The sequence below is a fragment of the Nyctereutes procyonoides genome, unplaced genomic scaffold (assembly GCF_905146905.1).
Source record: "Nyctereutes procyonoides isolate TBG_1078 unplaced genomic scaffold, NYPRO_anot_genome, whole genome shotgun sequence".
Taxonomy (NCBI): domain Eukaryota; kingdom Metazoa; phylum Chordata; class Mammalia; order Carnivora; family Canidae; genus Nyctereutes; species Nyctereutes procyonoides.
The window spans coordinates 7,903,396-7,924,932 of record NW_026575040.1 but is presented as its reverse complement, the minus strand read 5'-3'; the positions used below and the strand labels follow the sequence as shown (position 1 = coordinate 7,924,932).

Below are 21,537 nucleotides of genomic sequence, written 5' to 3'. Positions count from 1 at the left end.
CTCCTCCTCCTCCCCCTCCTCCCCTCTTCCTCCCCCTCCTCCCCCTCCTCCTCCTCTTCCTCCTCCCCCTCCTCCCCTCTTCTTCCCCCTCTTCCTCCTCCTCCCCCTCCTCCTCCTCTTCCTCCTCCCCCCTCCCCCCTCCTCCCCTCTTCTTCCCCCTCCTCCTCCTCCTCTTCCTCCTCCCCCCTCCCCCTCCTCCCCCTCCTCCTCCTCCCTCCGCCTCCTCCTTTGTAGCGAGTTCCCGGCCCCCCTTCCTCCCCCCGCCCCCCAGCCTGGGCCCTCTCCCCCTCTCCCTTTCTTCCTGCCTCGCCTTCCTGCGGCGAAGGAGGCTCATCTATTATAAATGCACATTCGGGGCTGACATCAGCGGAGCGGCGGGAGAGCGCCGACGAGCGGCCCCTGCGCGCTGCCCGCCCGGAGCGCGGCCCCCAGGCTCAGCCGAGCGGCCCGCGGGGCTGGGGCGCGGGGCACGGGGAGCGCGCCCAGGGCTGCCCGCGCCGCGCCCGGCCGCCTCCCGCCTCCCGCCGCCGCCCCCGCACCGCCCCGGACTTCCTGCATGACTGTCACAAAGGTAAGCGCCGCTCGCCCGCCCGCCGCGCCCGGGACCCGGCCCCCGGCCCCCGGCCCCCGGCCCCCGGGACCCGGACCCGCCGGCGCCTGCAGCCCCCGGGCTGGGCGGCGGGGGGCGCGGGGGTGTGGGCGCGGGGAGGGGGCCCGGGCCCGGGGAGGGGCGGCGCGCGCCTCCTGGGTGCCCCCGGGCCCTCGGGTCGCTCGCGCCCCCGGGACTGCGGAGGGAAGGGGGAGGATTGGCCCACATCCCTCCGCGCCGGCCCGCCCCGCGCCTGCATTTTTAACCCTTGTTTGGGGGAGCTGCATTTTTAACCCCTGGAGAGCAGTGTGGGGCAGCTGCGCGGCGTCCCCCGTCGGAGCGCGCCGCGGGGAGCGCCGCCCGCAGCACAGTGGATGGGGGAATGGGCTTGTCGCCCCGGGGAGCCGCCGCACCTGCCGGCCTCCGCCGCCCACCCCACGAACTCCGGCCCCACTCCGGAGCTGCTCCCCGGGGGAGGCGCTCCCCCAGCCCAGGAGCTGCTGCCACCAGGGATAGGACAGCCCCCGTGGTGACCTGCTCCGAGATATGGGGAGGGAATGTGACAGGCAAGGGGGAGATGCGCATTCCCGCAGCCAGAGTTCTTGGGCTCTGGCACGGGGGCCCGGGTTTATTGGAGACACTTTGAGGGAACACTCTCTGCTATGGAAAGCAGACCGAGGTAGCTGCGCAAAGTGCCCGGCGTTAGGAGACCTGAGTTCACTCCCCAGCTCTACCCCAAACCCCGCGGGTGACCTTGGCTGGGCCCTTCCTCTCGTGGAATATGAGGATGAGAACATGGGTCCTGGGGATGGTGACAGTTGGAGAACCAGTAAGAAGATCCAAGGTGGTGAACCCACACTTTTCAGAGGGCTCTGTTAGGGTAAGGAGTTCACGGCCTGGTCCATGATCCTTGGGGGTCCACACACCCAAGGCCAGATTCCAACAGCTGCCCACCTGGCTCTTGGAACTGGAGAGTTGGAGGCTGGTGGGGAGAGGGCAGCTTGCTTGTGGTCAGAGCAGTGGACCAGATGGAGGGTCAGCTATGGAGGTGATGGGAGGGGTGGTTCTGGTTCCTCCTGATAAGCCAGGGGCTACCAGTCCCCCACCGGGAGATTTGCCTGCCATCAGACAACGTGTCTGACCCGGGTCTTGGGCTCAGTGCCAGAATTGGGACTTAGGGGCGTTTTGGGAGAATGTGCCTGGGGGCTGAGGGTCTGCCTCAGTTTTAACTACTACTGGCAGAGCTGCTGTGGCCCACAGTGGGGAGGATGCTCAGTGTTTTGAAATGATGCAAATGCTCTTTGGCTGGGGAGGATTATTATCGTTAAGGTTATTAACGTCAAAGACGCAAGCAGGCCGAGGCAGAAGAGTAATGGATGGGCCTGGATGAGAGATAAAGCATACGAGATTTGTAGTAATAGCACTTAGGTTTGACTCAATGTCTCCCCTGTGTCTCTTTATGCACATGAGCTCAGGCAGCCTTGCTTCCCAGAAGGCCTGCAAGGAAGGTGTGTTCGGTCCCCCTTAAAAGAGGAGGAAGCTGAGGCTCAGAGAGGTAGAGGGACTTGCCTAAGGTCACACAGCAAGTAAGTAGCAGAGCTGGAGTTTGCCCCCAGATCTGTCTCAACCTATGGCCTGTGATCTTTGCAGTGCTCTGCACTATGGAGTACCCCAGTGACTGGGTTATTCCCATGAGAGGGGGTCACTGCTTGGAGGCTCAGGCCCTGAGTGGAGAGAGCCCACGAGGGTCAGTACTCGTCTACCAAATTCATTGACAGGCTGGCCTCTTGATATCTAGTGATTACTCCCTAATGCCCTCCCCTTGGCCCCCATCCCCTACCAAGCCCTTCTGTATGTCCCGCCTGTCCTAACCAATGTGGCATCAGTTTAAGCCAGCTCAGAGGATTAAATAAAATCCCTACCTTAACCCTAGCTTCTCTCCCCTTGCCAGGCCTTCCCAGACCGGCAGTGTGCATCACGGGGAGGCCTAGAAGAGCAAAAGAAATGCAGGAGAGGGCCTGGGGGCCCTCCCGCTGCCTGAAAGCCGGCTGGAAGAAGCTTCTCCATGAGTCCTAAGGAGAACCACAGTGATCTGGGAGTCTGAAGGCCAGGCCTCTGGTCCTCAACCAGCCAGGAATAGGTTGTGTGACCTTGGACTAGTCACTTCCATCCTCTGTTTTCCCATCTGTGAGGTGCAGCAATTGGTTTCCTTGATGTGTTGGGTCCCTTCTGTTGGGCCTTGGCTCAGCTCTGCAAGGAAGTTGGCTCTGATGGAGACATAACTTTCTGTTCTGGAATAGGGGTTGGTCTAGTTACAAGACAGATATGAAGGGGAGCCCTGAAGGGGGAACTGGGAGGTGGAGTGACAGGTAGTGGAGAGCAAGGTTAGAGGGTGAGACCCCAGTCCTTGCTGCTGCTCCTCACCCCTTTCTGGTGACCCCCAGCTGCCTGCCCCCTTAGGGTCCTCTGGGCCAGGGTCCATTGTGGGTTGCATGGAGGTTCTTGTTAGCTCAGAGGGCCTGGAAAGTGGAGAAGAGGAAATCTGATGACAAGCTGCTAGATCTTCAGTAGCACTTCCTGAGAATACATGGGTCTCCAGTTTCTATTTACCATCTCCCGCCTCTCGTGCACGTACCCCAGCCCCCTTCCTTGTGAGGCACAGCTTCTAAAGTCCCACATAAAGCCTGGGCTCAACAGCACTGGAGATAAAGAGCAGTGCAGGTCTCTTCCTGGAGTGGAACCTTCCAGCCAGATGCCATGACTCCTGGGTGTGACGCTTTAAACTCTTGCTTTATTGTGTGTAATTTCATAAGCTGTCTTAGTTTCTTTATGTAACGAGGAGGAGAAGAAAGAGAGAAGAAGGGATGCAGCTGCCCAGACCATACACATCCACAGGAGGTTAAGGCCCCACCTCCTCCTCCCAGTTTCAATCCAGTATCCGTCCAGAGGGCAAGTGAGGGCTGAGGGAGCAAAGGCTGCTTTCTCAGGAACAGGGTGCTTTGATTCTTCGAGCCCTTCTGCTCGCTCTCTACACGTTTTCTCTCTCTCTCTACGCCATTTCAGCCATATGCCAGACTACCAGCACTTCTCTGCTTCTGAATATGTTTCTAAACTGCCATGAGCTACGAAAACAGAACAAAATGCATTAGAATTGTGTGTAGAGTACAAGTCAATAGGCTATAAGAAAAGTCTGCCCACTATAATGCAGGACTGCAGGCATCTGCAAACTCCTTTTGCTGCTTTGAGGTCCTTCAGGGTGACTTCATGGCTTTTGTCTGGATGCGGCCAGAGGTGGGGACCAGAGGTGGGGCTCGTAAGTAAGGAAGGTGATGGCCTTCAGTGACTGGGCTGCCTTGTTCTCAGGTGTGCCTTGTTACATTAGATGCCAGCTGAGCGCTTTCCGCGGTCCCAAGGCCAGCTCAGGGGGTCAGCAGCCCAGGAACAGTACCCTGAGCAACCTGTGGGAATGCCCGTGGTGCCTCAGGTCTTAAGAGAAGGAGTGTGGGCCACCAGTTCCAGATTCACAAGTGGCATCATCAATTGCGCCCTGGCACCTCCCGCTGCACGTCAACCTTTGCTCTCCTGCCGCTGGCCCAGCAGAGCCCCGCTCGTCGCATAGGAACCTCTGGCTCCTGCTAAGTGTGATGGGACAGAGGACAGTGTTGCCTTGTCCAGGTCGTCACTAACAGGCTTCGGCTTGGCGAGGTCACCTAAGAGCGGCCTCAGGGAATAAGACGTTTGAGTCAAAAAATCCAGATCTCTCTCTTGACAAATAATGGATCTGAGACCCAGAAAATGAGCCATGACTTACCGAAAGTCCCTCAGCAAGTTTGATGCCAGAGGGTCCAGAACCTGGGTCCTCCTCACTCCCAGTCAGTGCTCCTGCCACCTGGCTGTCCTGCGAGGGGGACCTCAGGCAGCCTGCGCAGGGACAGGGGTTTGGGGTCCACTCCAGTTACCCTACTGGACCCCTGGTGTCAGAGTTGCCCTCTGCTGGGCAGCCCTCTTCTCTTGTTGAAAAAGCATCGGCGGAGGAGTGGGGGGGCACCTGGGTGGCTCAGCGGTTGAGCATCTGCCTTCTTTCAGGTCATGATCCCCTGGGATCATGTCCCGCATCAGGCTCCTTACAGGGACCCTGCATCTCCCTCTGCCTGTGTCCCTGCCTCTCTGTGTGTGTCCTTCATGAATAAATAAATAAAATCTTAAAAAAAATAAAAAGAAAAGAAAAAACACAGGGCTAAGGCGTAGAGGAGCCCTTGCTACACCCAGAGTCGGGATAGGAAGGAAGGGGTACGAAGCCCTTCTGGCTCCAACTCCCGGACATCCAGGACCTGGCCCACCCAGGAGATGCCTGGACTCCCAGACATTCCACTTCCCAGCACCTCTTTCCTGTCTGGCTCTTACTGGGAGAAGAGATGAGCGAGCAAGCCTATGACAGAGCCAGTTCAAGGGCGGAGACGTTACCACACAGACCCAACTTCCAGAAACCTGAAGGGGGGGGGGGTGCTTCTGCTGCCTTCTCTGCTGTGTGCACCCTTTCTACCTCCTCCCTCCACTCCGTTCTTCCTCCGGATACCCAGCATTCTCATGCAGAAGGTATGTGGCTAAAATTCACGGACTCTAGGGCCAGCGCCCTCCGAGCTCCTACTCATAGCCAGGCCGTGTGTTAGGCATTAGGGCCACAGAACGCCGAAGCCACAGCCCCTGCTGTCCAGATGAGGGAGGAGATGTGCCAAAGTCCTGAGTTAAGAGTCTCAAGGTCCAGGGGGCACAAGCCAGGAGAGGTCTGTCTTCTCCACACTGTAAGTGCTCAAAACTTCGAGATCCTTCCTTCCATACTGTCTTTCCCTCTCGAAGAACTCTGATGAGTTACTTTCTTCCCAGATGTGCCCCCGCTGCCCTGTGTTCTCTTGGCCTGGGGGCCTTGCCACCTAAGCGCCTATGGCAGCAGGCAGAGGCGTCTGGGAAGGACTGCGAGGCTCCCCAGGGCCCCAGAAGCTGGCCCTGCGGAATCAGCATAGACTTGAGCTTGGCGGGTTTGGGAGTGTGGACACTGGCTAGACCAACGGCCTGGCAGCCCCGGTCCCTGGCAGCTCAGGGATGGAGTGAGTTTTTCCATCTCTCTCCCGGGTTGGCTAGCTTGGAGCAGACATGGCCTCAGCCACCGCCGGCTCCTGGCACTGGGGCAGATTCTGATTTGTATATGCTAGCCACAGAATTTGTCTGGTGTCCAGGAGATGAGAGAATGTGCAGATTCCCTGGGCGCCCAGCCCCCTCGCCTTCCCTCTTCGCCTGATCGGCTTGTTCCGTGTCCTGCCTTCCCTGCCCGTGTCCTGCCTTCCCTGCCCGTGGGCCCTATAGGCTCAGGCCCCGTGCAGCCCGTAGCCTGGGAAGCTTGGAGCAGCTGGCGCGGAGCAGGCCCTGCCAGGCCAGGCCAGATGCAAATCCAGTGGCTTCCACATGAAAAGAAGCTGTTGAGAATGAGCCTCTCCTTTGTGGGCCTGGAGTGGGGGACCAGCTGCAGAGGAGGCACCAGGCAGTGGGTTGGGGACAATGGAGGAGGAGCTGCCCCTCCCCCTGCCTTTCCTTGCCCACCCACCCCCTCCCCCAAGAGGCCCCTAGAGGACTGACTGCCTAATTGGTTTCTGGCTGCCACCCTCCTTCCAATTAATTAACCCAGCAATGGGAGGCACCCAGGCCGGCTCAGGACAGTCCCTTTTACACAAAACAAACACGAATCCTTTGGGGGGTCCCACAGTGAAGAGGGATCCCCCTATTTACAGCCGAATAAACAGAGTCTCTGAGTGAAAACATGGCCACACCCTAATCCCAGAGCTAATGTGGGTCAGAGCTGGGATGCACACCCAGATCTTCTGACTGGGAGCCAGAACCTTCTCAATCCAGTCGCTAATGGTCCGCATCCTGTGAAGATTAATCACCATCCCCTCAAGAATAACAGTTATTAAGCGGGCACTGGGCACACACGCTCGCACTGACTCTGCGCAACCATGAGGTGGATTCTGTTAGCAGACCATCCCACTTTCCAGAGGCTCAGTGAGGGTAAGTGGACTGCTCTGGGTTGCAGGTTTAGTGGATGGGGGAATGTGGGTGGGGATCTGTGCCCAGGCTGTCAGACCCCAGAGCGCTCGCTGGGTGGGTCGGTGGGTCGTCTAACTTGCAGGGCCCTATTCTGACCCCCCACCCCCACCCCCAGAGAGGGCTCTCTCTCTGCGTCTGGGGCCCTGGCACCCAACGTGTGCTCGCCCTTGCCCTGAGGGTGATGACACCCGTGGATGTGTTCTGCTTCGGCTTCCTGTGGCCTTTGCTGGAGCTGAGCACCACGTATTAATTTAAGGGGTGGGGGGAACAGTGTGAGCTGAGTGAGAAGGAAGGCATCCTGCACAGGGTGTGTGCCATCAGACAGGGCAGCCAGCCCCCAGGTGTGAGAACAGGTGTAACGGAAGCACACCTTCTCCACGTCCACGAAGCAAGCTTTGTGTAGGGAACACAGGTCTGCAGTCCAGCCCTGCAGGCCTAACCCTTTTGAATGTTTACACTCACTCTGTGCCCCGGTGGGTGGCCCTCTCGAGATGGCCCCCGTTTCCCAGAGGGTGCTGGTGGCTTAGAATGCCAGCTTTAGAGTCAGACAGATGGCCCCGTATCATTTACTTGCTGTTTGTTCTTGGGCAAGTTGCCTAACCTCTCTGAACATCTGTTTCCCCATCCATTAATTGGGATTGGTAATAGTAGCACTTAGAAGGATTATTATAAAGATTAAATGAGCTGATCCGTGTGAAGCACTTACCACACGCCTGGCAGTTAGTGTTGGCTATTAACGTCGGGAAGACAGAAAATTAAACAAATGCTTACAACGAGCGTCCTGGGGCTCGTGAAATGAGGAGTACAGGGAACTCTGAGGATAAGAGCAGAGGACCTGACCTAGTCAGAGGGGTGGGGAGGGGACTTTTAAGCTGATTCACGGGAGGATGAGTAGGAGGCAGCAGGTAAAAGGAGAGGAGCTCAGGTGAGGGGAGGAGGCAGAGACAGGAGCGCAGGGCGATGCCCGGAGTCAGAGGCAGTTCAGCGGGAGCACTTCCTGCGTGCCAGGGTCTGAGAGCTTGGCACGGGTGTGCACTCTATGCACCAGAGTGACTCCATGGTGTCATTCCCGCTTCAGGAAGGAGGAAATGGGCACAGAGAGGCCGAGGATGCTGCAAGACGTTGTCCCGCGAGGCACAGTAGAGGCTGGTCCAGCCCCGGGCCTCCTGACTCTGGCACTGTTTTTCTCCTCCTCTCTGCGGCTTCCTGATGGTGGGAGGTTGGCCCTTCGTGGGCCGCTTTTTCTATCTGACCTGGGCAAGAGGGCTATGGAAGTGCCACGTTCTGTTGTCCAGCCTCTGCCGCCCCTCGGCCTCCCTGGGCTGCGTTCGGGAGGGCAGGGCCTCTCCTGGCTGGCAGGCAGCGCCAGGGAGGGGTCATTTATTTTTTCCAAAAGGAAACTTTGCCCTGGCAGGGAAATTTCCACCTTATATTTTTACCGGGCCCAATTATAATGATTTTTAGTCCTTAAATCTTTCCAATGACCTGGACAGGGCTTTGGTCTTTAAAATAAAACTCTAGGGGGAGGGGGACGCCTGGCTGGCTCAGTGGTTGAGTGTCTGCCTTTGGTTCAGGGCGCGATTGCGGGGGGGTCCTTGGATCCAGTCCCACATCGGGTTCCCTGCAGGGAGCCTGTTTCTTCCTCTGCCTGTGTCTCTGCCTCTCTCTCAGTGTCTCTCATGAAAAAAAAAAATAATAATAAATCTTAAAGAAAACTAAACTAGGGATCCCTGGGTGACTCAGCGGTTTAGCACCTGCCTTTGGTCCAGGGCGTGATCCTGTAGTCCCAGGATCGAGTCCTGCGTTGGGCTCCCTGCATGGAGCCTGCTTTTCCCTCGGCCTGTGTCTCTGCCTCTCTCCTCTCTCCCTCTCTCATGAATAAATAAATAAAATCTTTTAAAAAAATTAAAAATGAAAAAAAACTAAAATAAAATAAAACTCTAGGGATAGAGAGAGTGAACTTCCTGGTTCCCTGGTGAGACAGAGGAGAACACCCGTGGTGGCTCTAGCTGCCCAGACGGGCGATGTAGGGAGGCTCTCCGGGTGGGCACTCACATGCACTCAAGGTTCAACTTTGGAGCTGTCCGAGGCCCTCTGGTCCAGCCCCCGTCTCCGTGGCCCTCCACACTTTCTAGGAACATGAGAATGACTCCTGATCTTAATCTAGATCCGTTTAATAAATACTGGTTTGTTAGAAGGCAGAGCCTAGCCTTTCACCAGGTATTAGATCCCCGCTTTCAGGAAGCTGACCGCAGAAGGAGCTGACCTTTCTAGAGTCTTCGTTGATACGAGGCTCCCACAAAGTATATCATACTTATTTCCTCATTTGCTCTTCATGTCCTCTTACCATTTCCCTGCCCCTCGGTGCAGAAACAGAGGGCTGGGGAGGGAAGGGAGCTAACTTCCCAAGACCACAAAGCTGGTGAGTGGCTGAGCCTGCCTTCCATGCCTTTCTTGCCACCTGGTCAGGCTGGTAGGAATGACCCTGAGACCTATGGCCAGAGCGGGGAATCCGGAGGCAAAAGACTCAGACTCTGCTCTTGGCTTTGCGCCTCCCTGTGTGACCTTGAGCTAGTCCCTTATGTCTCTGATTCTCTGTTTTCACAGCTATGGAAAGGGAGTTGGTGCTTCGCCTGCTAGGGCTCTGTGCTGTGTCACCCGGGGTGCGGCTCGTTGTAATTCACACCCCTCTTGCCTCCTGCCACCACCGGGGTCCCACGGCCCTGGGAGTTGGGCAGCGCATCCAACGACAGCTAACCCTCTTCTCCCCTGCGGTTGTCCTGACTGCAGAGCTGTCTCACACTGGGCAGAAGAGACCAGCCTCCATCTGCTTGTACTCTGTCAGGGTGGTTTGGGCCAGATGAAAAGTTGCTTTTCCCTCTTCCTGTTCTATTTCGGCTGCTTTAGGATGCTTGGGACAAATGATCTGGCTATATGAATCGGATGTCCTGCTTTCGTCTGAAAAGTGAGACAAATAAAGCATCTAAACGTTGATCTGTATCATCCTGGATCCCCACAGGCCTGAGCTCCCTGCAGGACGTGGGGGAGGCTTGATCCCAAAGCACAGTCTTGCCCAAAGTCTCCTGGCAGAGAGACCCAGCCCCCACTGGCTAAGGACCTTGACCTTTGCTCCAGATACACCCTGGCACCCCTGAGGCTCAGACCCACTTTTCCTTTGAGTTTATGGAAGGGAATATCCTCTACTAGCTTGAGGGATTTGCAGCAAGCCACTTAATAAACACCTTGAGTATGACTTCAGAGCTCCCGGGGTTGTGATCAGGGCTCTGCGGGAGTTTCCAGGACGTCAAACAGCTGATGGAAAGGAAGGTGTTGGGGGAAGGGGACAAGAGGATTTCATTTCTGCTGGGCTTCAGGCTTCGTGAAGAAAATGCTGTTGGTGCCTGCCCTGCTGACCCCCAGGTGAAAGGTCACTTTGCAGGAATGCCTGGGGGAAATTTGGGATTCCGAGAAGTTTGGAATTCTGGGAAAGGGGATTTCTGTGTACCTGAGGGTCCATCTGATAACTTTTCATAATCTCACATGTGTCCTCTACAGACCCCAGGGCTGCTTTCCTGCCATAGTCATTAGAGTGTGAGAACAAACTCAGGTTGTTTTGGTCGCAGGCTATTTCAGGGCCCCGATCGTCCTGTGAAATTGGCCTTTCCAGGGTTAATTCCCTGTTCTGGGAGCTCCTGTCCTGCCCGGTCTCCACCACACCAGCCACAGGTAAAGGTCCACCGCATTATGTTGTATGGGGATTGTTTTAGGAGCTTGAACTTTGACTCCTTGACTTGATTGTGAGCTCACTGAGGCCAGGGATAATATCTGATTTGGGGGGTATCTTTCCCAGCACTTGTCAAAGGTGTGGTGTAGACTTTGGGGGTACTCGGTGTGAAACACAAGGTTGGGCGGGATTTTGAGGAAGCCGGAGCTACTCCTTGTATGTTGCTGCCTGGGCTAAATAAATCCTTGCTCCCCTACATGCGTGGACTGCGAGAGCTGGATGGAATTCTAAAGAGATGCAATGGGATCGCCTATGTTGCAAAGGAGAAAATCCAGGCCCTGGAAGGTTTGTCAAGGTGGGGGGCACACGTGGCCGAGCAGGAAGCGGGGATCCCTCTGGTTGATGGCAGGCTCTAGTTGGGTGAGTTTCAGTTCAGTGGGTTTTTCTAGGTTTTTGGTAGAAATCAGGTTAAGGACTGATTCAGAGTAGGTGGTGGGGGATGTTCTAGAAACAGAACTTCGCCTAGATGGCAGGGGGCACCCGAATGGAGAGGCTGAGCTCCCCAGGTAGCCAGCCAGGAGCACCCCCCCCCCCCCGCCCCGAGTCGTGGCCCTGGCCCTGGCCGAGGTGGGAGGAGAGAGTTCTGAGACACCTTCTGCTCGGCCACGGGGCTGTGATTTCTGAGATCTGGCAGCCAGGTGCCCTATCTGCCGGGCTGCCACCCTGGCTGCCAAAGGGGGGACCCATGAACCCCACTCTCCCTCCTGGAAGCGAGCCCTTCTGGCACGCTGGGCTGCAGGCAATCGTTCCCTCCTTTGTTTCTCTGAAACCATTAGAAGGGCCTCTGGGTTGGGAGCCTGGGTTGCTAAGAGCTTTCCTCTGGCCAGACCTTATCAGGGCTTGAGAAGCCTCCCGGCAAAGTTTTCCCTGGATCTCTGGCTTGGAGAGGGAGGGCGGGAGGGAGAGTGGGCGGAGGGAAGAGGGGGGCTCAGGAGCCTCACACAAAGCCACCCCTCTGCGCCCCTGGTTCGGAGAACCCGAGTGCTAGACAGCATCCTCTGTGGGCCTTTGCTTTAGAAAAGCAGCAGGAGCGATGGTCTCCCCTGAGCCTGAGCTCCATGCCAAGGATGTCAGATCCATTATCTTATGTACCCCACGACTCTAGCATTACCCCCACTTTACAGAGGGGTAGAGCAAGCCTCAGAGAGGGTGGCACACACCCTGGCTCCCACCGCGGGGGGGACCTGGCCCCTATGTGCCCGATTTCACTGCCCCATGGACGTGCAGAAACTGAGCGGCCTGCGGGCCAAATGGGGAGTGGGGGGGGGGGCGTTGGTCATGCTGTGTGATTGTCTTTCTATGCTCACCCTCCCAGCACCGTTTCCAGGACTCAGTTCCTTTGGGCCTTTTAAATGTTATTAAAATATAAATTCCCCCAGGAGGAGTAATACCTGACTTAAGTGGCTGTCACTGACAGCGCCCAGCCTGCAGACCCCGCGGATAATGAGACTCCAGCTGGGGAGAGGTTGCAGAGGAGGAAAGTGAGGCAGCAGTGGGGGCTGGTGAGCCAGACGTCCCGGGGGATGGCCGTTGTTCTGTGTACCTGTCCACCCTGGCTGCCCTGCTATCCTGACCACTGACCACCCTCCCTCCCCTCGCCCCTAAATAAAATGAGGCCCTAGCTAAGTTCAAAAAGCATTTGCCCTTGAGTGCTAGGCCCAAGGCTCATGCACCAAGCATGCAGGGATGCACCCATGCAGCCCTCTTGTCAAGGGATCCCCGTCCAGTGGGGCAGACAGGCTGCCCAGAACACACACTGTGGAAGGAGCAGGGATGTGTGCACAGAGCTTTGGAGCCCGGGGCACAGAGCAGGGAGGCCAGGCAGGGTCTCCGGAGGGAGAGATCGTAGCTCGCCTCCAAGGATGAGAAGGCAGAGGCAGGTGGAGGGAAGGGCATTCTGGGGAGAGGGAACAGCATGAACCACACCATGGAGGGAGGCGCAGGAGTCGGGTGTGGCTGGGTGGGTAAGGTAGGGAGTGGTGAGTCAATGCTGGAGGGGCAGGTGGGAGCAGTGGCGGGGCTTTGGGTGCACCTTGGGGAGGCATGAGGTGGTGAGTCAACGCTGGAGGGGCAGGTGGGAGCTGGTGGCGGGCTTTGGCTGCACCTTGGGGAGGCACGAGGTGCCCTGGCAGGGTTTTAAAGGGGTGACACGATCCGACTTGCCCTTTAGGGGGTCTACTCCAACCCGACCTACAGGCAGAGAGTGAGTGGACATCCCAAAGCCCACGCGCCGCCAGGTGGGGGCAGGGGTTTCGGGCCCCCAGCCCGGATCCCCTACAGGTATCTCCCTGGGCCTAGGAGTGAGCACAGCCGGTGCAGCCCCCCGCCCCCCCCCCCCCCCAGGGAGATACCCCCTCGGTGGCATTCCTGGTACTGGGCTTTCCACCTGCCTGGGGCTACCAGAAAGGCTGGTCCTGGGAGTTGAGAAAACAGAAGCAGGGCCCAGAGGGCCATAAGTCTCCTGCTGGGAAGACGGGGTTGTGGCGTGGAGAGAAGACCAGTGCAGGGGGCTTCTGGCAGCTTGAGCCTCAACCCCAGCTCTGATGCTGTGTGACCTTGGCTCAGTCATTTCCCCCTCTGGTTGGGACTTTTTTTTTTCTTTGCATTATTTTTATTAAACTTAGACAAATGTTACATCTTTTCATTGTACATTTTGCTTTTTTCCTCTCAGTATTATATATTGTGATCTATGTAACTATACGTCAAATTTGTACCTTCTTCCTAAATACTGTATTCCTATCATAGCAATTACATGGTATTAATCTATCCTTCTACTGATGAAAATGTAGTATGTATGTCCAATTTAGTGTCATACAAACCTCAAGGCAGTGATGAACATAGAGATGTGTATCTGTGTGCCCACAGGTGCATGCCTCTGAAGGCAATACACCAAAATAGAAGTGACTGTTTCATATTTGTGTTCTCAGAGTGATCCTGTTACTCTAAAGTAATAAATCTAGTTTATTTTCATCGTAGTTTTAAACATTTGCTTTTTATGTTCTGATCTTCAGTCTTGCTAGATTTTATTTTTGTATATCGTGTAAAATAGAGACTTATCATTTTTTGTTCCTATGACTCTTCCATTTACTGAATAGGCCATTCTAGCTATCTTAGGATAAAATCACCTGGTCCAAGGCTGGGTGCGGGAGGAGCTTACGGATATACTTACTCCCCGTTGCTGCCCAGCCTCAGACCCTGCCCCATCCGCCTCCCTCTGAGCCACACATCCTCTAGGGCGGGCACACACACGCACCCCCGTGCACATGCGTGTGCACACACACTCCGGACTGCCAAGGTCGTGAAAAGCTAACAAAACTTGGGGGTTGAGGATCAGAGTTTGAGTCCTGGCTCTGACACAACTTGCCCCGTGACTTTGAGCAAGTGGCTGAGCCGGTCCGAAACTTTGTGCTTATTCCCTCTCATTCCGTATAAACACCAGCCCTTCCCGCACCAGGAACTCTATCAGTCAGCCTTTTCTGCATCTTTTCCATACAGCCTCCTCCAGCCAGAGAGCCCTTCTCTGATGAACATTCTATTCACTTTTTATTGGTGACCCAGGGTGAGGTGGGGTATAGTATTAACTGGGATAGGGCGCAAGAGAACCATCTGGAGGGATGGGAGTCAGGTGATTGTTAGCAGGTGTAAAAATTTTTCAAGCTGAACACTTAAGACCTGTGCACTATGGGCATGTTGAATGTGTTTTAGTATATTAATATTAAACTATGAATATTTTATTTTTTATACAAAACCATTATTGACTTATATTGACTTGTTAATAATACAGTATTAATATTTAATATATTTGATTTTTTAAAGCAAGTGGGAAAAAGATCCTTCCCAGCTTTCTAGTTCAAGCTTCATTTCCCTCCATCCGTTCATATATAAATTCCTTCGACAAATATTTGTGCTCCAGGCAACCCAGGCATGCAGAGGCGCGTTACTGCCGTGGGAGCTCAGAGGTGCAGAACCCTCAGTGGCCCCACATTGTCATGACTGGTGGCTCTCAAGGCTGGTGCACATCCCCTGGGGAAGTTTAAATAGTTGCCCCCAGGACCAGCTTCGTGGGATTGTGACCTGTGTGACGCTTGATGTTCTGCGGATACTATCTTGAAATTCTTTATAATTTTTGATCAAGGGCCTCTACAGATGATGTAGTTGGTCCTCTCTGCCCCCTTCAGCCAGAACCATAGAATCAGATTCTCCGGGAAGTAGAGTCCAGGCATGAAGATCTCTTTAAAGCTGAATTTCCTTCTGGAGTCATGTCCAGGGCCAGCCCTCATCCTCCAGATACCTGGCTGAAACAGAAGCTGGCACCTGGCTCTCTAGACACTTGTAACTGAGTCGGAACGATAAGACCTCACACATGAGGGTGTCACAGGAGCAGGTCCCAGGTGGCAGTGGCGACGGCGATCCATGAGGAAGCTCAGGGAGGCAGGGGGATCCTCGTGGGGTAGGAATGGTCAAGGAAGGCTTCAGGGAGGAGGTGGCTCATTTGCCATCCTGAAAATGGTGAGAGTAAAGAATGAGAGAGGGGAAGAGGCAGAGGCAGCTGGCATTTAGGAGAGGGAAGGACTCATCTCGGGCAAGGGAGCAAGCAGGCTAACCAACCGTGGTGTGCGGTGTGACTGAGTGGAGGGAGTTGTGGCTGGGAAGCCGGAGTGGGGCGGGATTGGGAAGCACAGGAAATGACAGTCTGAGAAGTCAAAATCCGGTTGGCAATGGGGAGCCGATGAATGTTCTTGGCCCAAGAGTAATGTGCTCTGTGAACGGCAATGAATAAACAAAAAGAGGGTGTGGGGGAGCCATGGGGGGGCTGGCCCGCTAAATTGCCAGGGTTTCCAGCCAGAGCTGTGGTCCACCTGCCCTTGGAGGCTCTGCACCCCCTCCCTGTAGGAGGTGCCTGTCTGTGCAGGAACTCCATGTCCCCTCCGCTGTGGTCCTGGGCAGCAGCGATTGATGCATCCCCAAGAACAACAGACACCCAGCAGGCCCTGTGCTCCCATTTCTAGGAACGGCAAGCGGTAGGTGGGTGGGCCGGGGGGTGCCTCTGGTAAAAAGCGGGGCTGTACTCTCCCACTCCTACCAGGTTCCCCCGCCCCGGTGGGCCACCCCCCACAGGAAGGCAGCTGTCCCTGCCATCCTGTATTTCCCATGGCCTGGGGGACACTGCGGGGGGCCGTTGGTGAGGGTCCTGCCGGAGTCACAGGAGCCCCCATTTCTGAGTAGCCGGCAGCAGAGCAAATGCAGATCTGTTTGTTTCTCAGCCTCCTGAAATATGTATGCAGGAAGATGAGAAAGGGGTTCTGTTTATTGAACGCATCCTCCAGGGAAGAAGCCACAGGGAATGGGCTGCTTCCCCTGTCTGAGAGCCAATGAGCAGAGAAGGAATTTCTTTGGATTTAAAGCCAGACAGAGCCTGTGTGCTTGCAGAAGGAAGGGGGAGATGGGATTTCTGGAGGGGACCGAAAGCCCTCTCAACCCCCTGCCTCCGGTCCCAGGAAAGCCTTTCGGCACACGCTTTCCTAGTGACTCCAAATAATAACTGAAATCTCAGCCTAGCTCTGTTCTGGGCTCTGCCTCTACTGTGCTGTGTGACCTTGGGCAAGTTACTTGACTTCTCTGGGTCTTTGTTTCCAGCTCTGAAAAGAGAGAGGTATCAGTCCAGTTCTGTCTGTCTCTTGCCAGTGTTTGGAGAGTCAGGGGGGCTGTGGGATGGGGAGCAGTGGAGGGGGAGGAAGGGGCACAGGGAGCATTATACCACGCAGAAGTCCCTGCTATGCAGTGCTCGAGGCCAGAGAACTGACCGGAGGCAGGACTGGATGGCCAGCCCAGCCGGCAGCCTCAGCTGTGGCCTGCGAGGTCAGGCCACAGGGAAGGCTCCCAGGCCCGAGGCCCCCCCGGGACCCCTTCCCTCCTTCCTCCTCCAGCTGAGTCCCGCTGCATGTGTCCCTGAGAACTCGGGCAGGATTTCCTCCCAGGAAGGGGACACTGCTGTCCGGTTTAGACCCCCCGGGAGTCGTAGGCACCAAGGAGCACGGCTGCGGGGCTGGCCTTGTCTTCAGATGTGAAAGTCTGCGCTCTGGGCCCCGAGCGTCCCAGCAGGCCACGCTGCACCCCGTCCTGTTTGGCCCCTGGGGCAGGGCAGCAGAGGCTTCTCTGGGGGCCAAGGTTCGGTTCCCAGCGACATCACTGGCTCGCTGTTCCCGGATCCACGGTGGACCTTGTAGGAGGTGAAGGTCAATAACGGTGTGAGTGTCAGAAGCACCTGAGTCTTGATCCAGGAAGCACCAGCTCCAAGCCAGGCACTGCTCAGAGAGGGGACAGAGGGGACAGGGGTCCCCCACCATTGAGGAAGCTGAGTTCTGCCTGGGAGGCTGACACTGATACCGAGACGTGATTGGGGCAGCACCGACTGCAGGTCCTGAAGGCCGGGGGCGTGAGGGAGACTGGACGAGGCCCGCAGGAGGAGGTGATGTTCAAGTCTGACGTGTAGGGTAAGCAGGATTCCGAAAGGTGCCGAGCAGGGCATGTGGTGCGAGTGGAGACAGGACAGTGGTGCTGCTGGGGCATCCAGAGCTTTGGGGTGGCCCAGAGAGGATCAAGTGTGGGGGGCAGGGGCTGGGAGCTGGGGCGGGGGCCACGGGAGGAGCCAGAGAAGTGCAGATTGAGGCTGGGGCCAGTAGCGGATCAGCCAGTCCAGAGCTTTTCATAGAGAAGAAAGATGATGGAGTCAATAGATCCCATGACGATAAATATTCATCAAGCACATACTCCGCGGGCCACCGTTCTAGGTGACAGGGCACAGCAACATCTCTGAACAAAAGATTCCCCCCTGCCCTCAAGGGACTGGCTCTGGAGGCTCAGGAGACAGGAGAGAAGAGAAATACATAAATATTAGGATGTCAGGGTGTCAGGGGGTGGTAAAGACTGTTGAGACAAATGCATAGGGGCGCCTGGGTGGCTCAGCGGTTGAGCGTCTGCCTTTGGCTCAGGGTGTGATCCCGGGGTCCTGGGATCAAGTCCCACGTCGGGCTCCCAGCATGGAGGCTGCTTCTCCCTCTCCTCTGTCTCTGTGTCTCTCATGAATAAATAAATTAAATCTTTAAAAGAAAAAGAAAAGGAAAAGTGCATTGGGGCTGGGGGTGGGGCAATAGGCGAGCAAAGGGCCGGGCTATTTTAGATAAGGTGGCTCTGGAAGGGGGATGTGGAGGCCCAGAGTGGAATGAGGGGAGGGATGGAGCCACGTGGAGTCTGGGAAGCCCTTGCGAGCCGAGAGCAGCAAGCTCAAGTCTCCGAGTGGGGAAGGCCTCCTGTCCCTGAAGGTGCAGCCAGAGGCCCTGGTCCAGGGCAGTGTGAGGGCAGAGGGTCAGAAAGGAGGCTGAGTCCTCCTCCTTCCCACGGGCTGGCACCTGCTTCCTGCTCACTACTGTTTGTTGACTGACTGCTTGAGAACGACGGCTCAGAGCAGTGGGGAGAGGAGGCAGAAGAGACTGGAGGTCGAGCGCCCAGCAGCCACGTTGAGCTGATGAGGCGTTGACCCAGGGCAGAGGCTGGGGCACAGGGAAGAGGATTCTCCAGGCCCGGTGACTGGGTGGGAGGAGAGGCAGATGGCAGCCAGGTATTCCCGGAGCTGGATCCACAGATCCGTGGGGCATTACCACACTCCCCGCCGCAACCGGTCACCTGAGCCAGCCCAGCCCCTGGCCGGTACCCGTGGCGCAAAACCAGAGCTTCCCACCCCACTTGTCCTTTTGAGGATGCTCCAAACTGGGCTGCGTGCTCCCGCAGGGCCGGCTGGGCTCGGCAGAAGTCCTCGGGGGCGGCCTCCCCTGCCAGCCTCACCTGGCGTCCAACCTCATTAGTATTTTGAGCAGAAGCATATTTATTTTTTCCTGCGGGGAATTGGTGCCCTGCTCATTTCAAATGGAGTAAAACCAAAGAGCAATTAAGAAGAGGCCCAGCCTTCTCGGGTCAAGGAGAAGAAGGGAGGAGGGAAGTGCTATTGCTACGTTGCGGGCCGCTGGGCACCCACCTCTGTTCCGGGTTGGCCAGGGTTTGGGTGGCAAGGAGGGAGGTGCTGTAGGATTTGAATTCGCCAGTAACAAAATACTAATGATCAACGTTTACCTGGCACTGAGCATGTGCCAGGGACTATGCTAACTGTTCTACACGCATCTCATTCTTTCAACAGCCTGTGAGGAAAGAGGGTGGGTGGCACGGGGTGTGTTGTGTCCATTTTATGATTGAGAAAACTGAGGCTCAGAGAGTTAAGTAGCGTGTCCCGGGTCCCACAGCTGGTAAGCTGGTGGAGCCAGGGTCCTAGCCCATGCCCGATGCACTGTGGAGCCCATGCCCTTTAGCTACCTGGCCATTTTTGAAATGTCCCTCAAAAGTATTGCATTTAACCCATAGCTTCCCTCTAATTTCTGTTTCCCTCTCATCAAGGGGGAAAATGGGCCAAACAAAAAGTTCTCGCTGGGCTGGCACACGGAGGCTTTAGTGGAGTTATTGAGGCGCACAGGACAGAGAGGGGGCTCAGCCAACCTCTGGTCCAGGCTGTGGGGCTGGCCCTGCCCCTCTCCCTGGGGCCTGCAGTTACACCCATTGCTCTTGGTGAGCCGGGGGGCAGCAGGCCTGTCAGGGGCCATGTGGTGGTTGGGACAGGAGGCCTGAGCCGGCCAGGTGGAAACAGTGAGGGCTGGAGAGGGAACAGGACATGGGCTGACAATTTGGAAGCAAGGGGGCCGGTGGGGACACATAAGAGAAAGCAGTCAGTGGGGCACTGGGGTTCCTGGGGCACAAAGGAGGGGCTGGCTCCGGTCAGCGGCCGTGTCCCAGATCCAAGCCCCCCTCAACCGAACCATCTACCTGTTCCACAGGCTTGGCTCTGAGAGCATTTCCAACTTTCAGAAAATCAGCTCCCCCAGAGGCTGAAGCTCAGGAGAAGAGGGTCGACGGCTGGCCGGAATTGGGGTGTCCTGGATCCCGGGCCCCTGAGCTGGGTTGCTGGCCAGAGAGAGGGCTGGGGGTGGGGTCTGGGGGGGAGAGAGAGAGAGAACAAACAGGAAGTTTTGCCATCTCTGCTTCTCTGTCTTGCAGGGTCAGTGATTTTGCTAATAGCAACCTCCTGGAAAAAAATTGATCCCATTTTCTCAGGATAGGAAGCCTGCTTTCTAAAAAAGTCTGGACCTCAGAGAAGCCAGGGGAAGGCAAGTCCTTGGCAAGCGTCCCCCCATTTCACCCCCAACCTGCCCCGCCCAGCCCACCAGACGCTGGGGGCCTCTCTGCCTTCTCTCCCCAACTCCTTACTTCCCACTCGTGGCTCTGCAGCCAACCTTAGCCCTCCCTGCTCCCTTCCTCTCTCTACGCCGGGCTCTTCTCTGGGCAGCAAGGGGCTTATCTGTCACTTGGTCTGTGTCTGGGGCGCTGCGGGTTTGGTGCAGAAACCTTGCCAGGAAAAAGCGCCCATTCTGCCTGGAAATTCTGGAAGTCTCGCAAGGGTGATGCTGCTTGAGGGAAGCTGGGGGTCGGGAGCTAGGGGGACACGAGCTGGGCTGCCCTGCTCTGAGCCTGTCCTGGCTTTAGGCCTAAGCTGGCCTGGGCTGCCCTGGATTAGGGGAGGGGGCAGGAAGGAAGTCCTACCAGCCTGTGCACCTGGAGTCCGTTGTCCACCTGGGCAGCAATATTCTTTGGCTTCCCCCTGCCCAGGCCGCTTCGCTAGGTGTTCAAAGCCTTCCCTCTCCGACCACGTTTACCTCCATGGCTCCTGCCCACACCCCGCCCTCTAGCCACACTGGTGTGCTTGCTGCCCCCAGATTCAACGTGTGCTTTTCAGGAGGCCTCCTGCCCCCTGCTTTCAGGGTCCAGCCAAAACGCCACCTCCTCCACGGAGCCTCCTCTGATCTCTCCTCAAGTCCCAATTCTGTCCTTCTCCTGTCACTACTGTGCTAAGAGGGTTATAGCTGAAGATGCCCTACCTCCCCTGCCAGAGGGCAAGCCCCGCGTCCTGAGTGGGAGGGAGCATGCGATGCCACAGATCCCGTGATGCATTTCTCGTGCCTGGCCCCGTATATGTTCGAGTAGAGATGTTTGAATGACGTATTTGTCTTTTGCACGGACAGAAGAAGCTATTCTGTGCCTGCAGCATGGTTTCAGCCATGTGAGATGCATTTGTCGGCAAATCTATCAAAGGGTACAGGATAGAGCTCCCCAGCCCTGACCCTGGAAGGGCCTGGGACAGATATAGGGAGCCTATTCTTCTTTCTCGCACTCCCCCCCCAACACTGCTATCGGCTGTGCTGCCCTTGAAGAATTCTAAAGGGGGGGAAGTGTTCCCCAGTGCCTCCCAGACCTCCCGCCCAAGAGAGGCGGTGGCCTGGTGACCTTCTAACAGCAGTGGGCTCTGCTAGGGCTCTCCTGTCCCCTGGGCGGCTGCCATATGCTCTCCGGACGTCCGGGTCTCATTATGCTCCAGCTCAAAAATTCATCTTGGCTAATTGTGCTTGAGGCCTGAGTGAATTCAGGAACTCTCACCCAGCCTCTGTGGGCCCGGAGTTTCCATGGCAACGAGGGAGGTGTTCTAATGAACTGCATCCTTGGAGACCGGCTAGGGGACCCTTGCCTGTCCCTCCGCATAGACTATTGGTGCTGCTGGACTGGGGGCCCCCCTCCACACGGGGCCTGGGGCTGGGGAGAGGGGATGCAGGCAACCTCAGCAGATCCCCCCCCGGGGGGAGAATCCACAATCCACCCCAACACTGTGCCGCAAGGGATAAAAGACACTCCGATGATCTCAATCTCAGCCTCATTGCAGGTCACGGAGTTTCCCTTCCTCCACAAACAACTAAACAAATACCCTTTCATCTACAACACACACACATACTCCGAATTCCATTGCTTTGAGTGCCATCTCTCTGTGGAAGTTGCCCTCCTCCTTGAAGGTCTGGCTCAAATGCTACCTCCTCCAGGAAGCCTTCCTGGAATCTCTCTTTCTCCCAGCCCCCTTTGCCACTGTGCTTGGTCTGTGCTTCACGATTGTTTTTCAGCACAGTTGCCCAGAAGTGGA

General features: G+C 56.4%; 1 protein-coding gene across 2 annotated transcripts in view; it reads left to right on the top strand.

Moving 5' to 3' along the window:
* The first annotated feature begins 257 nt into the window (after positions 1-257).
* The window catches only part of CORO2B (coronin 2B), a 134,136-nt gene continuing 112,856 nt past the window's right edge, over positions 258-21,537 (top strand). The window contains exon 1 of one of the 2 annotated variants that reach the window (XM_055320205.1): positions 258-571. In XM_055320205.1, coding sequence (XP_055176180.1) covers positions 557-571 — 15 coding nt within the window. In that variant the 5' untranslated portion in view covers positions 258-556. Of the gene's footprint in view, positions 572-5,165; positions 5,186-21,537 lie in introns of those variants that run through there. The other variant, XM_055320206.1, reaches the window with a different exon arrangement.